This window comes from Malania oleifera, chromosome 4, assembly GCF_029873635.1.
Source record: "Malania oleifera isolate guangnan ecotype guangnan chromosome 4, ASM2987363v1, whole genome shotgun sequence".
Taxonomy (NCBI): domain Eukaryota; kingdom Viridiplantae; phylum Streptophyta; class Magnoliopsida; order Santalales; family Ximeniaceae; genus Malania; species Malania oleifera.
This window is the reverse complement of record NC_080420.1, coordinates 92,078,858-92,102,786: the sequence shown is the minus strand read 5'-3', so window position 1 is coordinate 92,102,786 and position 23,929 is coordinate 92,078,858. Positions and strand designations below refer to the sequence as shown.

General features: G+C 36.2%; 1 protein-coding gene across 1 annotated transcript; it reads left to right on the top strand.

The window, feature by feature from the left end:
* Window positions 1-745: 745 nt before the first annotated feature.
* Window positions 746-19,875, top strand: LOC131153531 (violaxanthin de-epoxidase, chloroplastic). The gene is made up of 6 exons (XM_058105879.1): window positions 746-1,005; window positions 2,006-2,298; window positions 2,422-2,591; window positions 10,913-11,009; window positions 11,096-11,487; window positions 19,253-19,875. Exons 2-6 carry the CDS (start codon window positions 2,035-2,037, stop codon window positions 19,764-19,766), a joined length of 1,437 nt encoding a protein of 478 aa, XP_057961862.1. The 5' UTR covers window positions 746-1,005; window positions 2,006-2,034; the 3' UTR covers window positions 19,767-19,875.
* Window positions 19,876-23,929: the final 4,054 nt, after the last annotated feature.

Here is a 23,929-nt window from a genome sequence, read left to right as displayed (position 1 = left end):
TTATGATCTTCTCACCTTACTCGGTGACTGGGTAATCAACATCGCCTGATGGTCATGTGGGCATTGTCGCCTGGGCGACTACTTGATATTCTTAGTTTGCCTAGGCGACAAGTAATTCATCTTACCTAAAAAAAATTTTCAACTGCGTTATTTTCCTAGCAACGTTCTCCCAAAGAGTGCAAAAAGGCAATCCAAATAGCAGCATAGCACATGCATCAGGCTCGCCCATGATTAGTTTCTAATGGAACAAATGTGGCGCATTGTTGATGGATGAATTAAGCTTTGTATTCAAAATTGTATTATGGATGGATTACAATTATTGATGAACAAATATTGTGTGGTGGATAATTCTCTCTAACATTCTCCATGTTATATAGATTTTAAAGGTTTTTTTTTAAAAATAATTTCAAAGGGTTTATTCATTTAATGTACATTAAGGCAATTGAATTTTATGCGTAAATTATCCTTTAATAAAAATTAATGATCCATTTGAATCAAAGATTTTACTTGATAAAAAGAAAACAAAGCATATTTTCGATTATATTTTTCTTCTACTTTAGATTTTATTAGAAGTCGAAGTTGATTTTTATATGATTAAAAATTAAGAAAATTAGAATATATATATATGTATATATTTTAATTTTTTAATAATCAAATATAAAAATGTGAATTGTTGGTATTTTCCTTCCATTTTTCTGATATTTCCCATGTCCGTAAAGAGTGTAAAAAAATTGGGAATTTGAGAACGGCTAGTTAGCAGAACGGTCCGCAGGGATGGACGGCACCAGTATTGTTGCGCGGCGGGGATTGGATTGTAAGACGTTGCAGGGCTTGTTTCCACACGATCTCTTATCCGAGTTCAGTCCGTCCAAACCCACTCGTCGCTGCTCATTTTTCTTTCTTTTCTCCTTCTGCCTCTGTTTTCCGCAACGCGTTACTGCCACTGCCATGAAAAACGTCCCCTGCGTGTCCTCTCGGCTTTTCTGCTTCCCTAAGCTCTACCAGGTCTCTCTCTAACCCATCATTGTATTTTTCTACTGTCATACGCGAGAAATTTATTTTGTGACCTCTATGGTTATTGGCCGCCTTGTTTGATAAAATTGTCTTCCACAGTGAATCATTGCTAGAAGTTGCTGGTCTTGGGGGCAAAAGGCAAAAAATAAACCCCATTCAGATTTCAGTTTAATATTCACCCTAAGATCACTGGCTGAAGGGACTTTAAAAACTTGGGAATTGAGATTCAATGACGACAAATTGTTGGTATTGGAAGTTGATTTTACATGTCGAAACATTTAGACCATGTTCACTTGTGGAAGACAAATTTTATTTTCCATTTTCAGGTTTCCAAATAAATAAAAATGTCACCTTGTTTTCCGGTTTTCCAAATTTGTGTAGGAAAGGTGGAAAACATCTTTTTAATGTTCGCTAGATTTCCCATTTAAATCTTGGAAAATTGAAACAAGGTGGAATTTTATTTGGAAATCTGCATGGAAAATGAAAACTATTTTCCGCAAGTAGACAGGCCCTTATCTGCTTTGACTATGAGTTAGTTTGAGGTTTTAGTTTTGCAGCCATGTCATCTGTTGAGATTTGAGACCATCGTTCTTATTCTTATGGCATTACTGGTAACTGTGCACCTGCTGTTTATGCTTATGTTGCATCCAGTTGTGCTATGCTAGATGTATTATTTTAAACTGATAGTCTGATACTGGTCAATGCACTTCAATATTTTGGCTGTTCAGAATGTTTTTTTTTGTCCCCCTTTATTTGTTGAATCCAAAGCAAATTTATAATTTGTTATTGCTATTTCTAAACCCCTTGTCTCTTTCTCTGTCTCTGTCTCTGTCTCTATATATATATATATATATATATATGTTTGTATGTGTATATTTCTGTATCTCTTGTGTGTATATGTGCGCACACACTAAATCTGTTTAGAGAACCAGAAAGTGAAAAGAAGAAAATTTAGAAAGAGTGATCCAGTGTGTGTTTGAATTGCACTCAGGCTGCATTAGGAAGTCAGCAGGTTGGTGAATGGCATTTGCTGCACGCTCGACCATTTTCTACTATGATCAAAGTAGCCAAATCACAAATTATAAGTGGCTGTGTAAGAAGGCTTTGCATTTTCGTGCCGCAGTTATGGTGAAAATAGGGCGAAATAGAAAGTCAAGACTCTCACCGTTGATGAGATATTGCAGAAATGATCATAGGTTGGATTTTTCAAGATGTGCTAAGCTGCTGTCAGGTGTGATGGATATGGTTCTTTCAATGTGTAGCAGTGACAAGGCTATGGCAGAGGTACTACTGAAACTTATGCTGTCTTGGTTGCTGGATGCAATGTTTCTTAGCAGAATATTTATTTCTCTCTCTCTCTCTCTCTCTCTCTCCCTCTCTCTCTGTCTCTCTGATTCCCTTTTCAAGGCAAAAGGCGTATCTGGATTTCCAATGGTAATATTGACTGCTCAGAAGCAATGGAACCGATTACAATTCACTAAAGTGGTTGGTGTGTTGGCTTGCACATTCTTGATCATTCCATCGGTTAATGCTGTGGATGCTCTCAAAACTTGTACATGCTTGCTGAAGGAGTGCAGGTAATTTATATGCAAATTTGTTAGAATATTTTTGTAGTCGGTTATTCTTCTATATTTACTTAACTTCTGCTAGTTTGAGAAGTACTGGAATTTTTATACTTTCAAATGCTTCTAATCATTCATGCTTCATTAACATTGCTATATGGACATTTACATTACTTGGTTTACCTTTGTGCAGTTTGCTTCTTCTAGTTTTGGGTAAAAATCTTGTATGGATGGTCATATTATTTGAGCCAATTGCAAATTTTTATAGCTTGATTTGTTTTTAAAGGAGCGTGTTTTATGGGCTTTCAATAGGATAAGTTGGTTTTGATGGCTTGATATATTTTGTTTTTTGTTTCTCTACCTTGTTTTCCCCTTATTTGGAATTATTGTCCGGTAGGGTACTATTGAGATTTTTGATTAAATGAATGACCTAACAAGATAGGTCTCTCCTTCTATTTATAATACAAATCAAGCATGTTCTAATGATCATAATACCCTAACTAACTCTCACTAATCAACATAACACTAACACACTTAATAATAATACTAAAAGACAAAAATAACCGTTAACACTCCCCCTCAAGCTAGAGCATAGATATCTTATGCCCTTAGCTTGTTACAAATGAATTTAACACGAGCACACCCCAAAGCTTTGGTAAACAAATTAGCAAGCTGCATATCAGACTTTACATAAGTGGTAGTAATGAGCTTTTGCACAAGTTTCTCTTGATCAAAATGGCAATCAACTTTCATGTGTTTCATCCGCTCATGGAAGACCGGGTTGGAGGCAATATGAAGAGCAGTTTGATTATCACACATCAACTCCATATACTGAGAATGGGAAAAATCCAATTCTTCCAAAATGTTCTTCAACCAAACAAGTTCATATACAACGTGAGCCATAGCTCCATACTCTGACTTAGCACTTTACCCGGCCACCAAAGTTTGTTTCTTACTTTTTCAATAAACTAAATTACTACCAACCAAGATATAGAACCTGATTGTGGTTCTTTGGTCGGAAGGTGACCTGACCCAATTTGCATCTGTATATCTTTGAATATAAGTGTGACCTTAATCTTGATATAAAAAACCTCTCTTAGATGCACCTTTGAGATATTTGAAGATATGAATTACTACTTCATAGTAACTTGTCCTTAGAGAACCCATAAATTGCCTTATAACACTTGTTACGAAAGATATGTTTGGCCAAGTGGTTGTGGGATGGTTCAACTTTCCAACAAGTCTCCAGGATTGTCCAAAATTAGGCAACAAATCACCCATATTTGGAATTAAATTGCTGTTAGGATCCATGGGTGTACTAATGGGTTTGGATCCCAACAACCCAGTAACATTTAATAGATCAAGAACATACTTCCTTTGCAACAAAACAATTCCAATGCGAGATCTGGATACCTTTATACCTAACAAGTATATCAATGGTCCTCAACCTTTGGTTGAAATTTAGTCTATAGAAAATGTTTAAGGCTCTAAATACCTTGATCATCATCACCTATAATTATAATATCATCTACATACACAATAAGAAGGATCTTACCCGGTGAAGAATGACTATAAAACATAGAGTGATTCACTGCACACTGTCAAAGGCCAACCTCAAGCACTACATAACTGAATCAACCAAACCATGCTTTGAGAGACTTTTTTAAACCATATAGTGCCTTCTTGAGCTGACACACTAAGCTTGACTCCCCCTAAGCAACAAACCTAGGTGGTTGATCCACATAGACCTCCTCCTTAAGATCACCATGCAAGAAGGCATTCTTCACATCTAACTGATGCAAAGGCTAGTGATAAGTGGTAGCCAAGGAGATGAACAAATGTATTGATGTAAGTTTGGCAACTAGGGAAGAAGTGTCAAAATAATCCTAACCATACACTTGAGTATACCCCTTAGCAACAAGATGTGACTTTCGCAGTGTATACCTTGCAACAACCAACAATAGACTTGTCAGAAGGAAGAGATACCAAGTTCTAAGTATCATTGTTCTGTAAAGCATTCATATCTTCAACCATGGCATTCCTCCACTTAGAGTCAGCTAAGGCTTCCAAAACAGATTTAGGAAGGGCAACAGATGATAAAGTAGTAACAAAAAAATAATAGGAGGGTGATAAGAAGTCATAGCGAACATAGTTGGAGATGGGATATTTTGTACATATGCATTTACGTTTCCGTACGGCAATGGGAGGATCAATATCCTGGGGAGATATGATCATCACATGAGGAAACCAGAGGCATGGTAGTAGAAGCTAGAGGGAAATCTCTTCCTTGGAGTCAAAGGTGGTTGATTGGGTAAGGATAGCAAACTAGAATCTCGAAGTTGAGGTAGAGGAAGAGACTCATGAGATCGGAAGCACTCAGGGATTGAGTGTGGTAAGGTGTAGACTCCAAAGAAGGTAACATTTGTAGAAACGAAGAAGTGATGCAGAGTAGGAATATAACAACAATATTCCTTTTGAGTTTATGAGTAGCTCAGAAAGATACATTTTATAGCACAGGGATCCAACTTATCCATCCCAGGAACTAGTTGATGAACAAAGGACACACGCCTGAATATACGAGGAGGTTGAGAGAATAGAGGTGAATTAGGAAAGAGAATGGAGTAGGAAATTTTACTACTAAGAACAAAGGATGACATTCTGTTGATAAGATAGCAAGCAGTAAGTATAGGCAAGGTCTTAGATTTTGATTTCAACTTAAATTTCAAAACTTCTAAAGTATGAAAATTTTGATGGAAATTTTTATTTCAATTTGGAAAAATAATGGAAATCAATAGTAAAGCATGGAATTTTTTTTATGAAACTTTAGAAATAGTTAATAGACATAACAATATAAGTTTTAGGACTAATATATTACAGGTAAAATACATCTATGTTGTGTATGAGGGGGAAAAGTTGTAATATAATTTGTGTATCGAACATATTTGTAAGATAATGTGCATTAAACATATTTAGTTAATACAAATGAAATTCCTAAATCATTTAAATATTATTGATTATTATACAATAATGATAATTTAGACATGAATGGTTAGATAAAAATGTTTTTTGTAAGTTTACTCTATCATAATTTGAAAAGCACTTGTAATAATCTTTTTTGTTTCAATAAAAAAATAAAATAAATTAAGAGAGAAATTTCACTCCGCTCCAAAATCTCTCATTTGAATTATGAGGAAGTTTTGTTCTATAGTTAAAAATTTGACAAGTTTCACAAAAAATTCTAGATTTCAATAAATTTTGGATAATTTGTTAAAATTTCAATGGAAATTATGTAACTTAAATGGATTGTCATTTTTATTTTGAGGGCAATGGAAATCAGAAATTTCAATGGAAATTTCAACAATTTCGTGGAAATTTAAGACCATGAGTGTAGCATCACTCCAAAACACTTTAGGTACATGCATTTGATAAAGTAAGGTGCGAGTGATTTAAAGGATATGTCTATTTTTCCTCTCCACAGACCCAATTTGTTGAGGAGTCATTTAAGTAGTGAATTGAGTACTGAAATACTCTTTAGCATTATCACTCTGAAGTATTCGAATTGGCAAAGCAAAATTAGTCTTTATTTCAGAGTAAAAGGCACAAAATATATGAAATAACTCACAGCATCTTTTATTAAATATAGCCAAGTCATCCTTATGGTCTTAAATTTCCATCGATTCTGGTTTCAATCACCCTCGAAATCGAAATGGCAGTCAATTTTCGTCGTACATAACTTTCATTGAAAGTTCAATGAATCATCCGAAGTTTATCGAAATTCCTAAATTTTAGTGAAACTTGTCAAAATTTTAACTATAGAATGATATTTCCTTGGAATTTAAATGAGAGATGTAGGAGTGAAGCGAAATTTCTCTTTTAATTTAAAATTTTTTTTTATTGAAGCAAAAGATTATTACGAGGGCTTTTAAAATTATATAAAAAATAAACTTACAAGTTACAACAACATTTTATTTAATCATTCATATCTAAATTATCATTATTTGTATAATAAATAATATTTAAATGATTTATGAATTTCATTTGTATTAACTAAATATGTTTAATGCACACTACCTTATGAATTTGTTTTTTACACATTATATTACAACTTTTCCACCACATACATAACATAAATGTATTTAACGTGTAATATATTAGTCCCAAAACTTACATTATTTTGTCTGTTAACCATTTCTAAAGTTTTATAAAAGAATTCCATGCTTTAATTGAAACCGAAATTTTCGTCAAAATTTCTGTACTTTTTGGAGCTTTGATATTTGAGTCAAAATTGAAATTTAAGACCTTAGTCATCCTTGAATAATCATCCACAAAGGTTATGAAGTAATGGAAATCCAACTTGGACACGACTCTATTGGGACCACAAACATCAGAATGGACTATCATGAAAGAGCTTGCAACTTGTTTATTGACTCGGGAAGCAAAGGGGAGGATGATGCTTTCCCAGTTAACATGACTCACAATTAAGACTAGATACATAACTCAAATTAGGAACTAGATGTTTCAACTTTTCCTACAAAGGACGACCAAGGTGACAATGAATTTGGAGAGGTGTGGCAGCAGTAGTGCAGGCGGTAGAAGGAGATAGTGTCTTAAAGTGATAAAGTCCACCAGCGTCACGCCCTTCACCAATCTTCTTCCTCGTTTTAAATTTTGAATGACCGTAGAATTAGGGAAGAATGTTATAAAATAATTCATGGATTTGGAAATCTTGCTAATGAAAATAAGCTTGCAAGGAGACTTGGCAATATACAATACCGAAGGAAGAGAAATAGAAGAAGTGGGATTTACAGTCCCAATTCCCTTAAAGGCAGTGGTGGATCCATCAACAAGAGTAACAAAATGTAAGTTTTCAAGATACTGGAGAGTAGAGAATAAATTAGATATACCTACAATATGATCAGTGGCAACGAATTCTATAACCAAGGACTAGGACGAGAAGTACTGGATGACAGACATGCTGTGGGATTACTTGTTTGGGCAAGAGATGCAATGGGAAGAGAAGTTTGTTGTTACGCTTGATACTGTTGGAACTTGGAATACTCTTCCTTTGACATAGATACAGTATGTTGCCCCCCACTTGGCCCCAAAGGTATGGAGTCGGTGGTGGCTGCATTGGCAACACTTGAAGGGTTACTGTGTAGATCCCAACACTGCTCAATAGTATGATTACCTTGTCCACAATGAGTGCACTTGCAAGGAGTTTCTCTACTTCATCCATCTTTGCTACCGTGACCGCTCGAATCACCGTGATAACTTTTGCGATTGTTTGCTAGAGAACTAGAATCATCATGTGTGGCAAAGGCTGTCCTCTTAGAGCTAGATGCAAAAATTGGAGAATGTTTGCTGAAGGAAGCATGAAGGACACGAGAATAAACATTGACAAATGATGGCAACTCAGCACTACTAAGTACCTGGGACCAGACTGCCTTGAACTCGGGTTTCAAACTTGCTAGAACTTGAAGAACTGTCATATGCTTGCTCCCTATGCTTTTGCATCCCACGAACATCAGTGGTTATGGGTTGCACAATGTTAAGATCTTCATGAATACGATTTATTTCTCCAAAATAGTTTGTAATGCTCTTATCTCCCTATTGTAACTAAAGGTACTCTAGGATAAATCATACATACATGTAATGTTCCTAGAGTACAGAAGCTTGGCATAATCCCAAATCTCCTTGTAATATCTATATGCATGCACATCCGTGCAATCTGGGGCTCCATTGAATTCTGCAAGAGGGAAACAATCAAGGCATCTTCTTGAATCCACATTTCTTTTCTCTTCTCATCAGAAGGACCATATTGGAGCAAGTAGTCAGATTTTCCTAATCCTGCTATGTAGACCTGAATTGCCTTAGACCACTAAATGTAATTCTTTCCACTAAACTTTTCAGTTGTTTTCTGTGGCAGCGATGAAGGAAACATGTTTTTGGGATTCATAGACTCCATCCCAACACTCACAAACCAGCAGCCACACCACTTTCAAACAAGAAGAACAATCAAAACTAATTGGGATAGCCACAAACGAGGTGAACCACCGAAACAACCATGGACGAGGTGAACCACCTACTAAACTGAAATATTACTGCCTCAGCCTCATAAATCAACTTATGAACACTGCCACTGCTCCAAGAAACTCACAAAAAGCATTTACAAACATTGAACAACAACTAACGGATTACCACGAGTGCATGGTCGAAAAAGGTTGGATCTTTGAGCAAAAAAACATGCCCAATAGCTTGATAATATGGTCTAGGTAAGGAATCAGAACATGGTGGAGAAAAAAATCAGAACAGGTGGCTGGAATCACTCTCATGCGCTGGCGTGTGGGGTTGAGACTGCTGGCAGTTGGGCGGCGCATGGGGGCGTGTGGGGAGGTTTCCACAGCGGGATTTTGTAGGGTTATGGTTCAAAGGGCCATGTTTTTGGCTATATGGTTGATTTTGTGAAATAATGAAGGGTTGTGGTGGTTCTGAGTAGGGCAGCTGCGGGAGGGCGTTTTCCAGCAGCGGCTGAGTGTGATAGGCTTTAGGTTGGAGCAGGCTCTGGTACCATGTTGATATTTTGATTAAATGAATGATCTAACTCAAAGATTAGTCTCTCCCTCTGTTTATAATACAAATTAAATGCATTCTAATGACCATAATTCTCTTACTAACTCTCGCTAACATAACACTAGTACACTTAATAATAATACTAAAAGACTAAAATAACCATTAACAAAGCTTTAACAGGGTGCGAGCACCAACGGAAAATGTCCTCCGGTGATGGCCTTTTGGCTGCTAGTGGATCAAGGGATAGTGGTTTACTGGTTGTGGTGGTGTGTCAAGAAAACTCCTGGCAAGGTGGGAAGCTGTAGGGATTGGCGGCTGGAACAGTGAGGCAATTTTGGGGAAAGGCCTTTTGGAGGGTTCTGTTGTTGATTGTAGTGGATGTCTTCCAAGATTCTTTGGATGTGATGCTCAATGAACTAGGCAACAGCTGCAATTTCCTGGAAATCTACCATACTGCAGTGCCTTTGTCCTCTTTGATTTCTGTGAGAGAGTTGTCTGGCTTTGATGATTTTATTGAAGTGACTCAAATCTTTTTCAATGTTCATAGCAATATAAATGTGCAGAAGTGAGCGCAGCTTATCTAGTTTGGGACAACAGTGACTGTGGCAAAAGAGTGTGGATATGTTCCAAAGGTTGCTTCGATTCCAAATGATGAAGTAACCTCAGTAAGGGTACTGCCTGGAGGGAAAATAGGGAGAGAAATAGGAGGAGGAAGAAGGAAGAAGAAGAAGACGGGGAAAAATACACGTAAATTCCAAATCCAAATTCACAAAAACTGCCTGTTACATTTCTTTCATACCCTATCCATTAGAAATCCTAATTTACTAGGAATAATAATAAATCCTTAAAAAGTCACATCTATTACAAGAAAACCCTAGATGAGCCTAACTTCAAATTAATTAATCACACATAACAACTATTAATTAACGAAACTTAATTGGGTTTAGGACCAACAATCCCTTGATCTCATTCTTTGAATTTGATCTCAAAATTGGGTCAAAGTGATCCATACAATAATCTGATTACTAATCAAGCGGGTGTATGGGGAAGGGTCAAATATAAACTGTATTGTCCTTGTGCAGAGAGGTTGGTTTTGTGTTTAACCGTTGATGCAGAGGTCATGATGGAGCAACCCCATCAATAATCCTGCACTCATTGTTTATGCATGATAAGCAGAGAAAAAGGAAAAATGAATTATCCAAATCTAATAGGATTTGTGTAGTTTTTGATTTTACTCGATCAGAGTACACATTGACTTAAATTCATAATGCTTTACCTTTTTACCAGTTTGTGGTTGCTTCAAACATCACATTCTTGCTGTTTCTGAATTTTTTATTGTGAATTTTTCTTTGGGGCATTGTATCCTCTTCACAAACAATTATTTATAAGAAATGGAAAAAATAAATCATGTACCATTGGCTAGGACGTGTTTATTCACCAGATACTATTGATCTAGGCAAAGATTTTTGTTGAAGCCTTGTTCATCAAACTTTAGGTCTGTCTTATACATCTTTGTAGAAGATTTCACATATGTTTTAGTGTTAAACTTGCCATCCTATGTCAGAATTTAATTTTCATTTATTTGAGTTCTCGGATCTTCAATTATTGCCAGGATAGAAATTACCAACTGCTTTGCTGCAAATCCATCGGGATAAATACGTATTATATGTCATAATAGAATTTTTCACATTTGTTTTAGGATTAAATGCCATCCTATGTCAGAATTTATTTTTCATTTGTGTTCTTGGATCTTCAATTGCTGTCAGGATAGAACTTGCCAAGTGCATTGCAAATCCATCATGTGCAGCCAATGTTGCTTGTCTCCAAACCTGCAACAACAGGCCTGATGAGACTGAATGCCAGGTGCTGCTTTTTTTTTTGGAAAGGGGTTTTTAAGTTCTGTATCACGGTTGGAGATTGCTTAGATTCTTTCCCTTTGCCCTTTACAGATTAAATGTGGGGATTTATTTGAAAACAGCATTGTGGATGATTTTAATGAGTGTGCAGTCTCACGGAAGAAATGTGTTCCCCAGAAATCTGATGTAGGAGAATTTCCGATCCCCGAACCATCTGTTCTTGTTAAGAACTTCAACATAACAGATTTCAATGGGAAGTGGTTTATAACTAGTGGCTTAAATCCTACCTTTGATACTTTTGATTGCCAAGTCCATGAGTTTCATACCGAATCTGGCAAACTTGTGGGGAATTTGTCATGGAGAATTAGAACTCCTGATAATGGATTTTTTACTCGGTCAGCCATGCAAAAATTTGCGCAAGATCCAAACCAACCTGGGGTATTGTACAATCATGATAACGAGTATCTGCACTACCAAGATGACTGGTATGCCTTTATTTTCCTCGGTTTGCTACTGTCTTTCACATTTGCTTCCTTTCTCATTTCAAGTTTTCATATGTGCTAATTGTTTCCTGAAAAACTTGTGTTTTTGGCATAACAATTTTATCAGTGCTAAAAATGTATTGTCTATTCTAAAAGCTGCAGAATTCACAGAAGAATCCTATGATCCATGCCAAAACTATTCAAAATGTTAATACTAACTTACTAAATGTAAAATATAGGCTTTCCAAATACATTAAGAAGTTCGAAATTCAATAGAAGCATATCTTGTCATTTATACCAAGTATAAACATGCACACCCACATCATTGTGCATGCATGTGTGCGCACACTTAAAATCTAATTTCTGAATAAAACTGATTATGAATGCAATGCATGCAATTTTTTAACTAAAGAATCAATGGACTTGTATAGATGCTTTACAAACTTGTAATTTTATGAAGTTTTTTCTTTGAAGAATGAGAATGTGGAGATATTTTGCAAATATTTTCCATTGTTACTGAGGAAAATGTAATATCACCTATAACTAATTTGCATGGACATTATGTGCCCAATGAACTAAAATTTATAATTGTGATATTAATAAAAAATGTTCATAAAAAATTCGTGAACATATAATAATGCATGTAATTTTTATTTTTGATGGTGTGCTACAAATAAATATTTGTTTACACTATACTTGGGAATTGGGATTGCAAGGATCAATGACCCCTTTCTCTCTCTCGTTCTCTCTCTTCCCCTCTTGGAAAATTGTTTGCATGCATTGTTATGAATCCTACTGCTGTAGGATATGTTGAATTGAACGTAATAGCTCGAAGGAAAATCCTTCAATCTGCACTAGGAATGGGGCGGGCCGGGGGGGGGGGGGTTGTCTTTGCTCCTGGTCGGGAATAATGTTGTTTGAAAGAGGTGGATTAGGTTTTCATGAGAGGCTGCATCCTGGTTTGCTGATGGATTGTCGGTTTTCGGTCCGATGGATAGGGGATTTCGATGCATGCACAGGCGTATCAAGCAGTATTGGCTATTAATTAGGTGGACAAAGGTGGGAAAGTTTTTGGAGTTGGGGTGGAAAGGTAAGAAATTTTCAGTGTTTATTCCTGGTGGTGCAAAAGGCAACGAGTGGCGAAACTTTGCAAGTGATTTTTGCGAGTTGGCTACAGAATTTCGGAAGGATTTTGGAGGTGAGCTGCAGATGGTTCTTCATGTTCCTGATCATGGAGTCTGGTGGAGCTGGAAGGTAAAAAAGTAGAAGGTGAGGGTCGCAGAAGTCGAGATGTTTCTGGAAATCAGGGTATGGAGGTCAGAAGAGGAGCAGTGCTGTAGGTATGGAGGTACGCTGCAGTAGAAGGATTGTGGGATTTTGAAGACAGCTTCTAGCACTTACCAACTGGAATCTACTGATCAGAATGCGAAGGAAGCTAGGGTCCAGCCGGAGCTGAGCTTCTCTTTGAGGCAGCTAGGGTTGCTTTTGGGGAGGAGATTGTGGAGAGGAGTGGCCAAGGTGCTTTTTTTCTTGTGCTAGACCTCGCCCAAATAATTGAAAAAGGAGGTACGTCTCTCTTGTCTAAACTGGGCCAGTTATTTGAGCAGGCCCAATGTTTAAGTCTGATGTGGGCAAAAATAGGGATTTAAGGGAAGACCACATATTTTGGGCTCCACACTGAAGGAACAAGGTGATTTAGGTACTTCCTTGCTGGACCCCAATATTGGGCAGGCCCAAACTACGTTCCTTTTGATGATGGACTTCTTTCACAGGCTCCAGCTCTCCAAGTTACAACTCGAACTGAGCAAGCTTCGGAACAAGACCAAAATATTAGCAGGATAGTTTCAAAATAAGATTGTGATGGTAATGATGAGACACGTGTGCAAGAGGGATTAAAAGGTGGAGTGGCAAGGAGTAAAAAATTAGAAGCTGCCTTGGGGGGGGGGGGGGTGTTGGAATTCTGATGTTTTTTTTCCAAATTCTTACAAATTTGAGGGAAGGGAGGTTTATGCTCATCGGAAGGTAGCTCGTATGGGTTTGAAGATACAACAACAACAAAACAAGTATTAAGTCCCATTAGGTGGGGTCAGCTACGTGAATCCTTTTTTGTTAATTCACCCGATCAAGAACATTTTTATCTAAATCATGATATAAAGATCTGACAAAGTCCTATGCTAACGGTCAGCTACCTAACACCACCTTGCTCCTTTATCTGGGCTTGGGATGGGCTGTGTGTACAAAGATAATTTGTGTTACATAGGCGAAGTACATGGTTGAGTTTTTTTTTTCAAAAGCAAACTTATTTTACATAGATAGTTTTCTAAATCACACCGTACAATCAGTAGAAACCACACAAACAATGCAATGCATTTAAAAACCTAAAGCATACAATTTTGACCTATGAATCCAAGCTAGACTAAAATCAAAAAACCCGTGCAATAGTACTTATTGAAAAATTTTGTATACCCCAAAATTTGCGAGTGGGAAACACAAAAAAATGCTCATGTTAAGCCTATAGATCATAAACACAAAATCTACTCTATTGACCAACTATTAGAAAAAATAATAATAAAAAAAAAAAAACAAGAGAGGAGAAGATCTCACCTGGTGGCTGAAACTAAAAGGCAAATCTTTGTCACCATTTTGTCACGTCCCTATTTTTGGCTTGTGATCGGCCGCGACTCTATCTAAAATCCAATGGGGGCACTAAGCCTAGGCAAGAATTTTGTTTCACAAAATCATCATTTGAAAACAAGTTAGGAACTAATTAAGAGTTAATATTTATTGAAAACACAAGATACATATATATATATATATATTTCATAAAGCAACTAAAAACGTTTTACTTTTAGTGACAAGCTCTTTACATTGGGTTGTACTTTACGTACAACATTATATATATACATATATATTTCATAAAGCAATTGAAAATGTTTTACTTTCAATGACAAGATCTTTACACTGGTTTGTGCTTTATATACAATATTTTTCACATTACCTAGTCTATATACATAACTGTCAATGTAGATGTGCCTAGTATCCCTATCATCCTCCTATGAACATGCAATACATGTCAAAAATGGTAGTCTTTTGGAGAACTTAACAAGTGGGATTTCCTTCAATTCAACCTAGAAATTATTAAGGGCTAGGGTAAGCAATCATGAGCTCAATAGACATTCTTAATTCCCCCTTATTAAATTAAGGATTTCAAATACTTAAGACATGATTTCTTACATGCATGCATAACCATAAGGTGCAGGAATACACTCTTTATTCTAGGCAATATGTATGAACACACTCTTTATACTAAGCCATCTCTTCATCTAAAGTTACCATCACAAAACAGCCAAATAATATGCATTACCCATTTTTTTTTTTCGACGCAGTAGCGCTATCCCAACTAAGTGCACATTTGATCTCAAACAAGTGCCAAAATTCTAGCTTGGCCAACCACTGCTAAATGAGAAAATACCAACAAGTGCCAAATTCTAACTTGGTCAACCATACTTAATGCGGAAATACCCTTTCGGAGGTTTAGGGCCTTTTCACCCAAGGGAGACACAATCCATACTTGCTCGAATTCCACAATATCACCACCACAAACAACACATGATGCCAGTTATTTCATACAACAACACTTCAATATATGCATACATAACCTATGCCATAGCAAGTAAAATCATCATACTTATGAAGTGAATATCTATCACATGAAAAGCTTCCAATTATACAAAATATGCCCCTATGATAACCAAAGAGAACATATATGCAACCATATCTAGTAATTAGAAAAAAAAAAAAAAAATAGGCCTGCCCCCACGGGCATGGCATGGTGGTAAAGCAGGCGCGGATAATATGAGCATTGGAGGTTCAATTCCCAGCGGTGACAAGGTCTTGGTACGCTTTGTAGCCCCTCAGGGGGTCCCATCCGCATGATGTAAAGGAGGGGCCATGGGAGAGTGACCGCTTCCCAAAAGTCAACCCAAGTGTGAATAAGCAGTGACCGCATCCGGATTAATATTGGGAGGCGCATCAGGGCGGAAGGTCGCCGACCTGTGGGTTTGGTGCCGCACCGGGGGGTCCAAAGGGCTCGTCGGTGGCTGGAGTTCCCACGTGAATAAAAAAAAAAAAAAAAGGCCTAAGCCCCTTATTAGGATTCAATTCCATGCAAGTTTCTACCCTCTATTTCCCTTGAATATTCTAAATCCCTAGGTGAATAATTGAAAATTAGAAACACCTACCGTGATTTTCAGCTTCTTCAAACTTAGTTCAAGTTTCCCTCTGAATTTCCTGTGTTTTCTCCCGATTTTCTCTGAATTTCCCTGATTTTCTGCAGAGTTGTCTCTCTCTCTCTCTCTCTCTCTCTAGGGGTTACAGCAAGATTTTGTGGTATTCTTTTGTGTGTTGGGGCTGCTCTGCAGGGCTGGAAACGTCAAGACAGCAGCTACTTGCTGCCAGCTTCTTGCCAAGTGTCTCCTTCTAGGCTGGAAACATGGTAGGACTGCAGTAGCTGGTGGAAAAAAGTGTCCTGCAGCGCTGCCATCTGCGCGCTAGATGTCGACTACTGGTTTGCAGAGCTGCCAGGTGGCTGTTGTTGGTTTGTAGTGTTGCCAGGTGTCACATTTGGTTTCATCATGCTCCATCCTATTTTTTTTTCGTCTCTTTGCCCCAACTATCATGTTGCTTATGTTTTAGCATATCCCCCTCACAATTTCTTCTCATCTAAGCCCCCTCCTACCACTAATAAGTCATAATGGAATTTCCAGTATCAGTTAAACACAACTCAATTAATGAATAAAATGGCTAGTATGAACTTGTTTAATGCAAAACAAAGCAAAGTTGTGCTAATTTATTAAAGTAGTTTAAATTTACCATGGTGTAAAGGGTATGATTATCATATGTCTAGCCAACAAACAAGGCAATATTAAGAAAATGAAAATTGTAGGCTTGTTGGAGCCCTTTTAGTGCTAATGGGACCATGGAAAAAAAGTGTTCTGCTTTATTCTATTTCTAACTGTCCTAGAGTAGGGGATTTTTGCTCCATCCTTGGAGTTGTGGTTAAGTTCTTGGAAGTCGTCCTAGCATCAAGGTGTTGCATGGGAAAGGGAGATAGCACACGGCTTTATCCGTAGAATTGAGACCCTCAAATTTCCATGAAATCAAAATTTAGTCCTTGGATGTACATAGTGTTAATGAGATTTATTTTTCAGATCATCATCTAAATGTATAATATTATGTTGGCTATTTTGCACTATTATGGTCCCTTAAGCATTTGGATGTTTCCTTTGCAAATGAGAGAAAGTATGTAAAGCTATCTAGTGGATGATGAGTGTACATCAATTTGTAAAGCTCACTAGACCTTGTATTCGTGTTTAGCCTAAATTGCCTTCCAGTAAACGGTTGTGGTCTTCTATGATGTTTAATACAATGAATGTTGCCTTCTTTCTCTTCATGTGGTTTATTTCTTTATTTCTTCTTTATGTTTTCTGACTCTTCATTGTGAACTTGATGCTTCTTATGTGATGGATCTCTGATTGACCTTTGGCTAACTAGTTCAAGCTTGCATGCCATGAGTTGTGTCCATATACTAGTGAAAGTGTTTGGCTAGTGATACAAAGATATGCACACAATGTACCTAGAAGGCTGCATAAGCCATTGTCCATCTTGTAAAGTTATTTTATATTGTTTACTTTATTTTGCCTGCAGGAATCACATTTAGTGGAATAGAACTAACAACATGCTCTATTACTTCTATCATCCTTCCTATTTTTGTGTAATCAATGAAAATCTTGTTTGAACTTTTTTCCTTGACAGGATGAATACATTAATGTAGATTAAGAATTGGCATGGGACATGAGTTTTCTAGGCTAGCTTTGGACTAGTTGCGCTTGCACCTCTGCTAGCTACATTAGGCAATGTCTGCATCTTTAATTACATGTTTAATCCTCCCCTAGTTGGATTAGTGGGTTGTCCAACTGGAAATGGAAACAAAATGAATAGGTTGTTAAAAGTGATCTGGGCCTTCTTTTTGTGAACCAAATTATATGATGCGAGCTAAATTCCTAGATTCATGGAGATTATAGTACATTGTAGAACTTTTCTGTTTGCACATCCATCATTTGTGTCTCTATCAATTATTCCAATAATTACAAAATTGAGACTTATGGATGAATATGCAAGCACATGTTTGATGCTTGTTTGGTTTGGAGCAATATCAATGAGATTCTCCAATATCATGCTACATCTGTAAGGATTTCCAGAAGAGATGCTATTCTTTTGATGAAAAATAAAAAGTAAAATAAAAATTTGTTCATTCTCTATTTGTTTTAAAAATTCATCTATTGCAATTCATTTTCTATTCCCCTTAGGCCAATTCAGTTCTTTATCTCTGTTAGTTGCTCTAATATCTAGCAGGGTTCAAGGGTTTAGTAAGAATCTTGACTAAATGTTTGAGCTGATAGCATACAGACTGGAGTTGGATGGGGACTAGTTTCTCCTAAACTCAATGATTTAGCCTAAACTAGTGATAAATATTAGTCTTGGGAAGTTGAATCAATGAAATTGTGAGAAAGGTAAGGACAAACTCATCTTCACATTTTATTCTCCTCTTGGCCTTTAAATTGAAAGGAAGCCATTTTCAACTAATCTCGTGGCCAAGAGGTGATATTTCGACAAGGAAAACTAAGTATTTTGGATTAAGAAAGACCTTTTTTGGAATAATTTTATGCTTTGTTGTAGATCTAGGATAACAAATGGCATGCCTACGCTGCCATACGGGTATATTATTAAAAAATGTGTGTGTGTGTATATATATATATTTTCACATTTCTATTTTAATCCAAACTGATTTTTAAAATAGAAAAAATCTATTTTCTCTATACACGTGATGAAAACGATGACCAGCTTGTCACTTTGATCATCAGTTACTTTGAAATGTGATGTCAACTTTACATTCATAGGTATCCCAAAGGCTTTTTATTGAGGCTCAAGATATGTAGCCACATTTTACTTCAATCTTGAGTTATTTAGGATTTTAAATGCATTTTTTTTCGTCATTGCCTATGCCTTAATGCAAAAAGTATGGTCCAAGCCTACATTGCATTTTTTGCCATTCATCTTCGTTTCAAGATAATTTTCGTGTTTGGCTTCAATGTATATAGTTGAAAATAAGAGAGAATCCATGCAAAGAAATACATGGTACATTTTGTTTTCAAGATATTATTAAATGTGCTGTAATTTTACCTGATTTCATGAATATCGTGCTGAACATGTTGGATCTTGTCTAGTCATACCAAGGCATAATGGACATTTAGATTCATGGTTGTTGACATCGCATGGATTCTGATATTAAGATAAAAATGTATCCATCAAGAGTCATGTTTGCATTTTAAAGAGAAACTGTTTGAGAGGTCCATCTAGTTATAAACTATCGATGCAGTGAGTAACGTTCAAAAGTATTTCCGTTTCATTTCACATAATTTTTTGCTAGTTTTCATACGGCTCTCGATTCTGCATCAGGGCTGTGGCAAATTATAGTATGACAGATGTAATCAATAAGTCAACTTGAACGAAGAGCATGTGACATGGACAAAGAAGGCATCTGACAAATTTGGCTGGCTTTATCTTCAATGACCTTGCTGTGTGATGGCAACCTTAGTTTGCAGTCTTCTATAGCTATAATGTTACATATTACAGAACACTGCATAAATATTTGAAAATTTCACGTGCTCATGGTGTTTACACTAATCCTAGCATTCGGCTTGCCCAGGTATATACTATCATCCAAGGTAGAGAATAAACCAGATGACTACATATTTGTGTACTACCGGGGCAGGAATGACGCATGGGATGGATACGGAGGGGCTGTCTTGTACACAAGAAGCGCTGTTCTACCCGAAAGCATTGTGCCGGAGTTGGAGAAAGCAGCAAAAAGCGTTGGACGGGATTTCAACAAATTCATCAAAACGGATAATACTTGTGGACCTGAGCCTCCCCTTGTTCAGAGGCTAGAGAGGACAGTAGAAGAGGGAGAAAGGACAATTATACGAGAGGTTGAGCAGATAGAAGGAGAGGTCGAGCAGGAGGTTGAGAAAGTGGGTAAGACTGAGATGACCTTGTTTCAGAGATTGCTTGAAGGGTTTAGAGAGCTCCAAAAAGATGAGGAGAACTTCTTAAGGGAGCTAAGCAAGGAAGAAGTAGAAATTTTAAGTGAGCTAAAAATGGAGGCAAGCCAGGTGGAAAAGGTTTTTGGACAAGCTTTGCCATTAAGGAAGCTAAGATAAAACTGAATCGAGGAAAGACCCGCTGATTCATTGAAACATATTAAAAATATTGTTTGAAGTGTTCAAAACTACTTATTTTTTAGATTTGCGAAAGATTTTTTTTCCTGAAGTTTATTCCTTAAAATTCCCCTCCCCCCCTAACATTTAAATGCAGTGATGCTCGTTACAACACCCCCCAAATGTAGTTGCTAATGGATTTCAAAAAATAAATACAAATAGCCAATACCAGGCACGACTTCACAAATGCATGCACTATTTTGCCTGTGTTCTTTTTAACGAGGTCATGCACTAGTCAAAGTTCTCATTGAAACTCATCTAGCAATCATCTACGGTTTCCGGGCATTAGGACTAAAATTTGTTATTGAAATGAACATGTCAAGCTGAAATTGGATGTTAAATAGGGAAGGTTTACTCAAAGGAGGCTAATGATACAATATATATATATTGATGTTAGGCTTTTTTTAAATGTCAAACAAGGCTAGTGTTATCTTCTAAATATTATGAGAGCTCTGTGTTTTTTGAAAAGATCTCAAGATTGTGTTTGACACAAAAAGTTTAGGTCTTGGATTTGGATTTGTTTGAATTTGAACAGTTTTTGTATTACATTTTATTGAAAATTGTATAAATTTAAATGCAAAATTGAAATTTCAAGTTCCCAAAGAGAAATAAAGTTGGTGTATTTTGCAAAAAATGTTATATGATGAAGCCTCATTGAAGTCTCAGTTCGTTTTTTGATGTTCAATTTGGTTGCATATTGCACTCTATAGTTCCAAATTAATTTCAAAACGCCCCAATCACCAAGTGCAACTAACAAAGGAAAAGAAGGAAGAGGGCAAATAATTAGGTAGCAAAATGCGCACCCTTCCTTCCTCCTTGTTGTGGGATATATATTTTTTAAAAATAATTTATAGGGCAAAAAACACTTTCTTGAGGTTTGGCAAAAAGACGTGTGCCTCTCCCAAGTTTTCAATAATTTTGTGGATCTCTCTTGAGATTTGATAAAAAGATATAAACGTATCTTTATATTTAGTAAAAAGACAAGCATAGGAAGGGGGTATAACTATCATAAAAGTCAAATGTTAGGGTAAGTCTAGGACTTCTAAAACCTCAAGGGACATCTGCATCTTTTTGCCAAAACTTAGGAAAGTTTTGTAAGATTTTTGAAATCTCAAGAGATGTTTATATCCTTTTATCAAATTTCAGATGAGGTTAGTGTCCTTTACCCTAATTAATATATAGTGTATAGTTTATCCAATCAATTATGAAACTTGTGTAATATGCTATAGTTGAAATTTTGAAGAAACGGCAATTAAAACATTAGGTAGTGTCAAATAAATCTTTTTCCTTTATATGAAAAAAACCATTATATGCAATATATCATAGTTAAAAATGCTTAGTTGCAAGTCCACATCAAGCTTATTGATTATTAATCATAGAATTCAAGCAAAGTTAACACATAAATAAACCTAAATGATTGAGGAAGCAACTTCATATATACCTTGGTCATATACTTTGCTATTGGTATAATTTGATACCTAAGTTTATATGAACATAAAGTACCACGATGACGCTATGGTTATTAGTTTGATAATAGAGTTTGAAGGTTTCTAGTGGATAATGAGACCCTCGTTAACACACTTTTTGTCAACTCTAGACATTTCGTGGTGGAGGAGCCCTCAATATGTCATGTCATCCTAGGTTTAATTACCTTAATTAAATTTATTGGTCATAACAACCTTGTACCATCTCTTGATATAGTTCCTAACTAGTGATAGGATGGTTAGTTAAGAGGAGACCAAGTAGCGGTTGGTTATTATTATATAGTGGCATTAAAAAGGGAAGGCCTAGGTGGAAGAATCACTAGTATAAGATTTACATGAGAGAGACAACCTGCAAAAAGGGAAGGAGGTGAGGACTAAAAGAGAATTGTCAACCAAATTGAAATGCTCCATTATTGAACTACTATTTGAATATCCACAATTCCACATTGTGTTTAAGCTGCGACATATGGCATGTTGGGATTTGATCCAAATGTTACCACACATTGGGTTAACATGGAGTTTGGTAAAATAAGAGGAGGTCTGTAACACACACACACACACACACACAGATATATACATATATATATATATATATATATATATATATATATAAATTTAAGACATAGATACATAAGCGAAAAACTATTGGAAGTCAAGTTATCAAAGAGGTAAATTCTTTGATTGGGTAGCTAATTTGGTTTTGATAAAGGGGCTAGTCGAAAAATGACGTATGTGCATCAATTTCACTGATCTAAATTGAGATTTCCCGAAGCATAACTTCCCTACTTTGGGACTATCCCATATACTCTACCTTGCATGACAAGATACTTGTTTCATGGATGACTTCTTAGGTAGCTTGATCAAGATGCATGAAATTAGGATGGCTTCTCAAAAAGGGGGGGGGGGGGTAAATTGGATTTTTAAAATTATTTCAATTTTAATACTTTGTTTTATATCAACAATCACAACAAATAAATACAAAATCAATTCAACCACAACCAATCAACAAGATAATCAAAATCTTGATCTTTGTATCAATAGCTTTGTAATAAATTGTAAAGCACACTGAATTTATGTAAGCCCTGTGTTATTCCAAACTCACATTTCTTCTTTGTATTTAATTTTTAAACAAACTTTCAGATTAATAAGTTAGGATGATCAACCAACGTAGTCCCTTTCGGTTTCCGCAATCAATGTTGATCAAGCCAAAATGAATCATCCTTCGGTCTATTTAACAACCATACACTTAGAATTTAACAATTTAAAGCATACACACAGGTTGTAAGTTTCGCTGAAAAATAAAGAGTAAGGAAGAAGAGAGAGACACAAGGTTTTACGAGGTTCGGCTTATACCCAGCCTACGTCCTCGCCTTTGGCAAACCACCAAAGGATTCATTAGTTCAGTTCCGTTGATGGGTGGAACAACACCGATTACAATCACTCCTTCCTTTAGGCTAGAGCCCATCTCTCCAAACGATATTCCCTCGCTTGGTCCAATGATTCTACAACCTTGAATCGTTTGTAAACAAGAACCAAAATAGAGAAAAGGTTTGTGTACAAGATACACTCTCACAACAGAGTAAGTTAGTACAACATTCAACACAAGAATACTTCAAAGTAAATCAAATATAAAAGGATTGAAGCTCAATACTGATTTTAGATCACCAAATATCTTCCAAGTATTGAAAGATTCAGACTTTGAAAGCTTTACTTCGGAGTTTGAATCAGGGGCAACTCGGTATTTGAAGTTGGACGAACACAAGAGAGTTTGAGAGCTTTTTGAGAACTTTGATTGCTATAAAATTTCTTGGTGTATAAGCCTTTGAAGTTTGGGGCTATTAATAGATGCTTAAAAAGTAATTCCTTGCCCCCAAAGTTTCCTTGAAGTAATTCCCAAGTATTTCAAAATAGTAGAGCCCAAAAATCCATTTAAAAATTCTTCCCGTTGGAAGTTTTTAAACCAACGTTCAAGTGATAGTCGCCTACCACAACCTGGCAGTTGCCTGCCATAGTGAAATTTTAAAACACAGAACATTGGCAGTCGCCTAGCATGACTACCCAGGCACCTGACTATGCTCAGGTAGTCACTTGACACCCTACTACCTCTTTGAAAATATTCATTTAATTTGGGCAGTAGCCTAGCAAGTTGAGGCAGTCGCCTCGCCATTCTGTTTCTTAAAAAAAAATTTATTTTTAAATCCTTCTTTTCTTTGATTTGAAAAACATACTTTAGGGTTTTTCTAAAATTTTATTTCTAAGTTTGTTTTGATTTTATGAGAGCTTCAATTCAGTTTATATTTGAAGTTCACTTGAAGTATTTACATACAAAGCATCCTTAAAAACATATTCTTTTGATCTTCAAGTAATTCCTTGTTCTTCTATCATCTTTGAGTTTCTAATCATCCTTCTTTCTCGATCTTTTTGAATAGTATTTTCTCCATAAACTTTATCATCCTTTTGAACTTTAAACTCTCTCTAAGCTTTGTCACTATCTTTAAGCTTTGCCTTCTTCCTGAAAATCTTTCACTTGAAATAAACCATATTAAACATACCATGATTTGTTATCATCAAAATAAGATTTTTAAGCCTTGTTAGGACAACAATCTCTCCCTTTTTGATGAT

What these genes read in the sequence shown, in the direction of transcription:
- LOC131153531 (XM_058105879.1), top strand. Translation starts at nt 2,035, where the DNA reads ATGGCATTTGCTGCACGCTCGACCATTTTCTACTATGATCAAAGTAGC. An exon ending in GTGACAAGGCTATGGCAGAG is followed by an intron (nt 2,299 to 2,421) that starts GTACTACTGAAA and finishes TCCCTTTTCAAG; the next exon opens with GCAAAAGGCGTATCTGGATT. An exon ending in CTGCACTACCAAGATGACTG is followed by an intron (nt 11,488 to 19,252) that starts GTATGCCTTTAT and finishes CGGCTTGCCCAG; the next exon opens with GTATATACTATCATCCAAGG.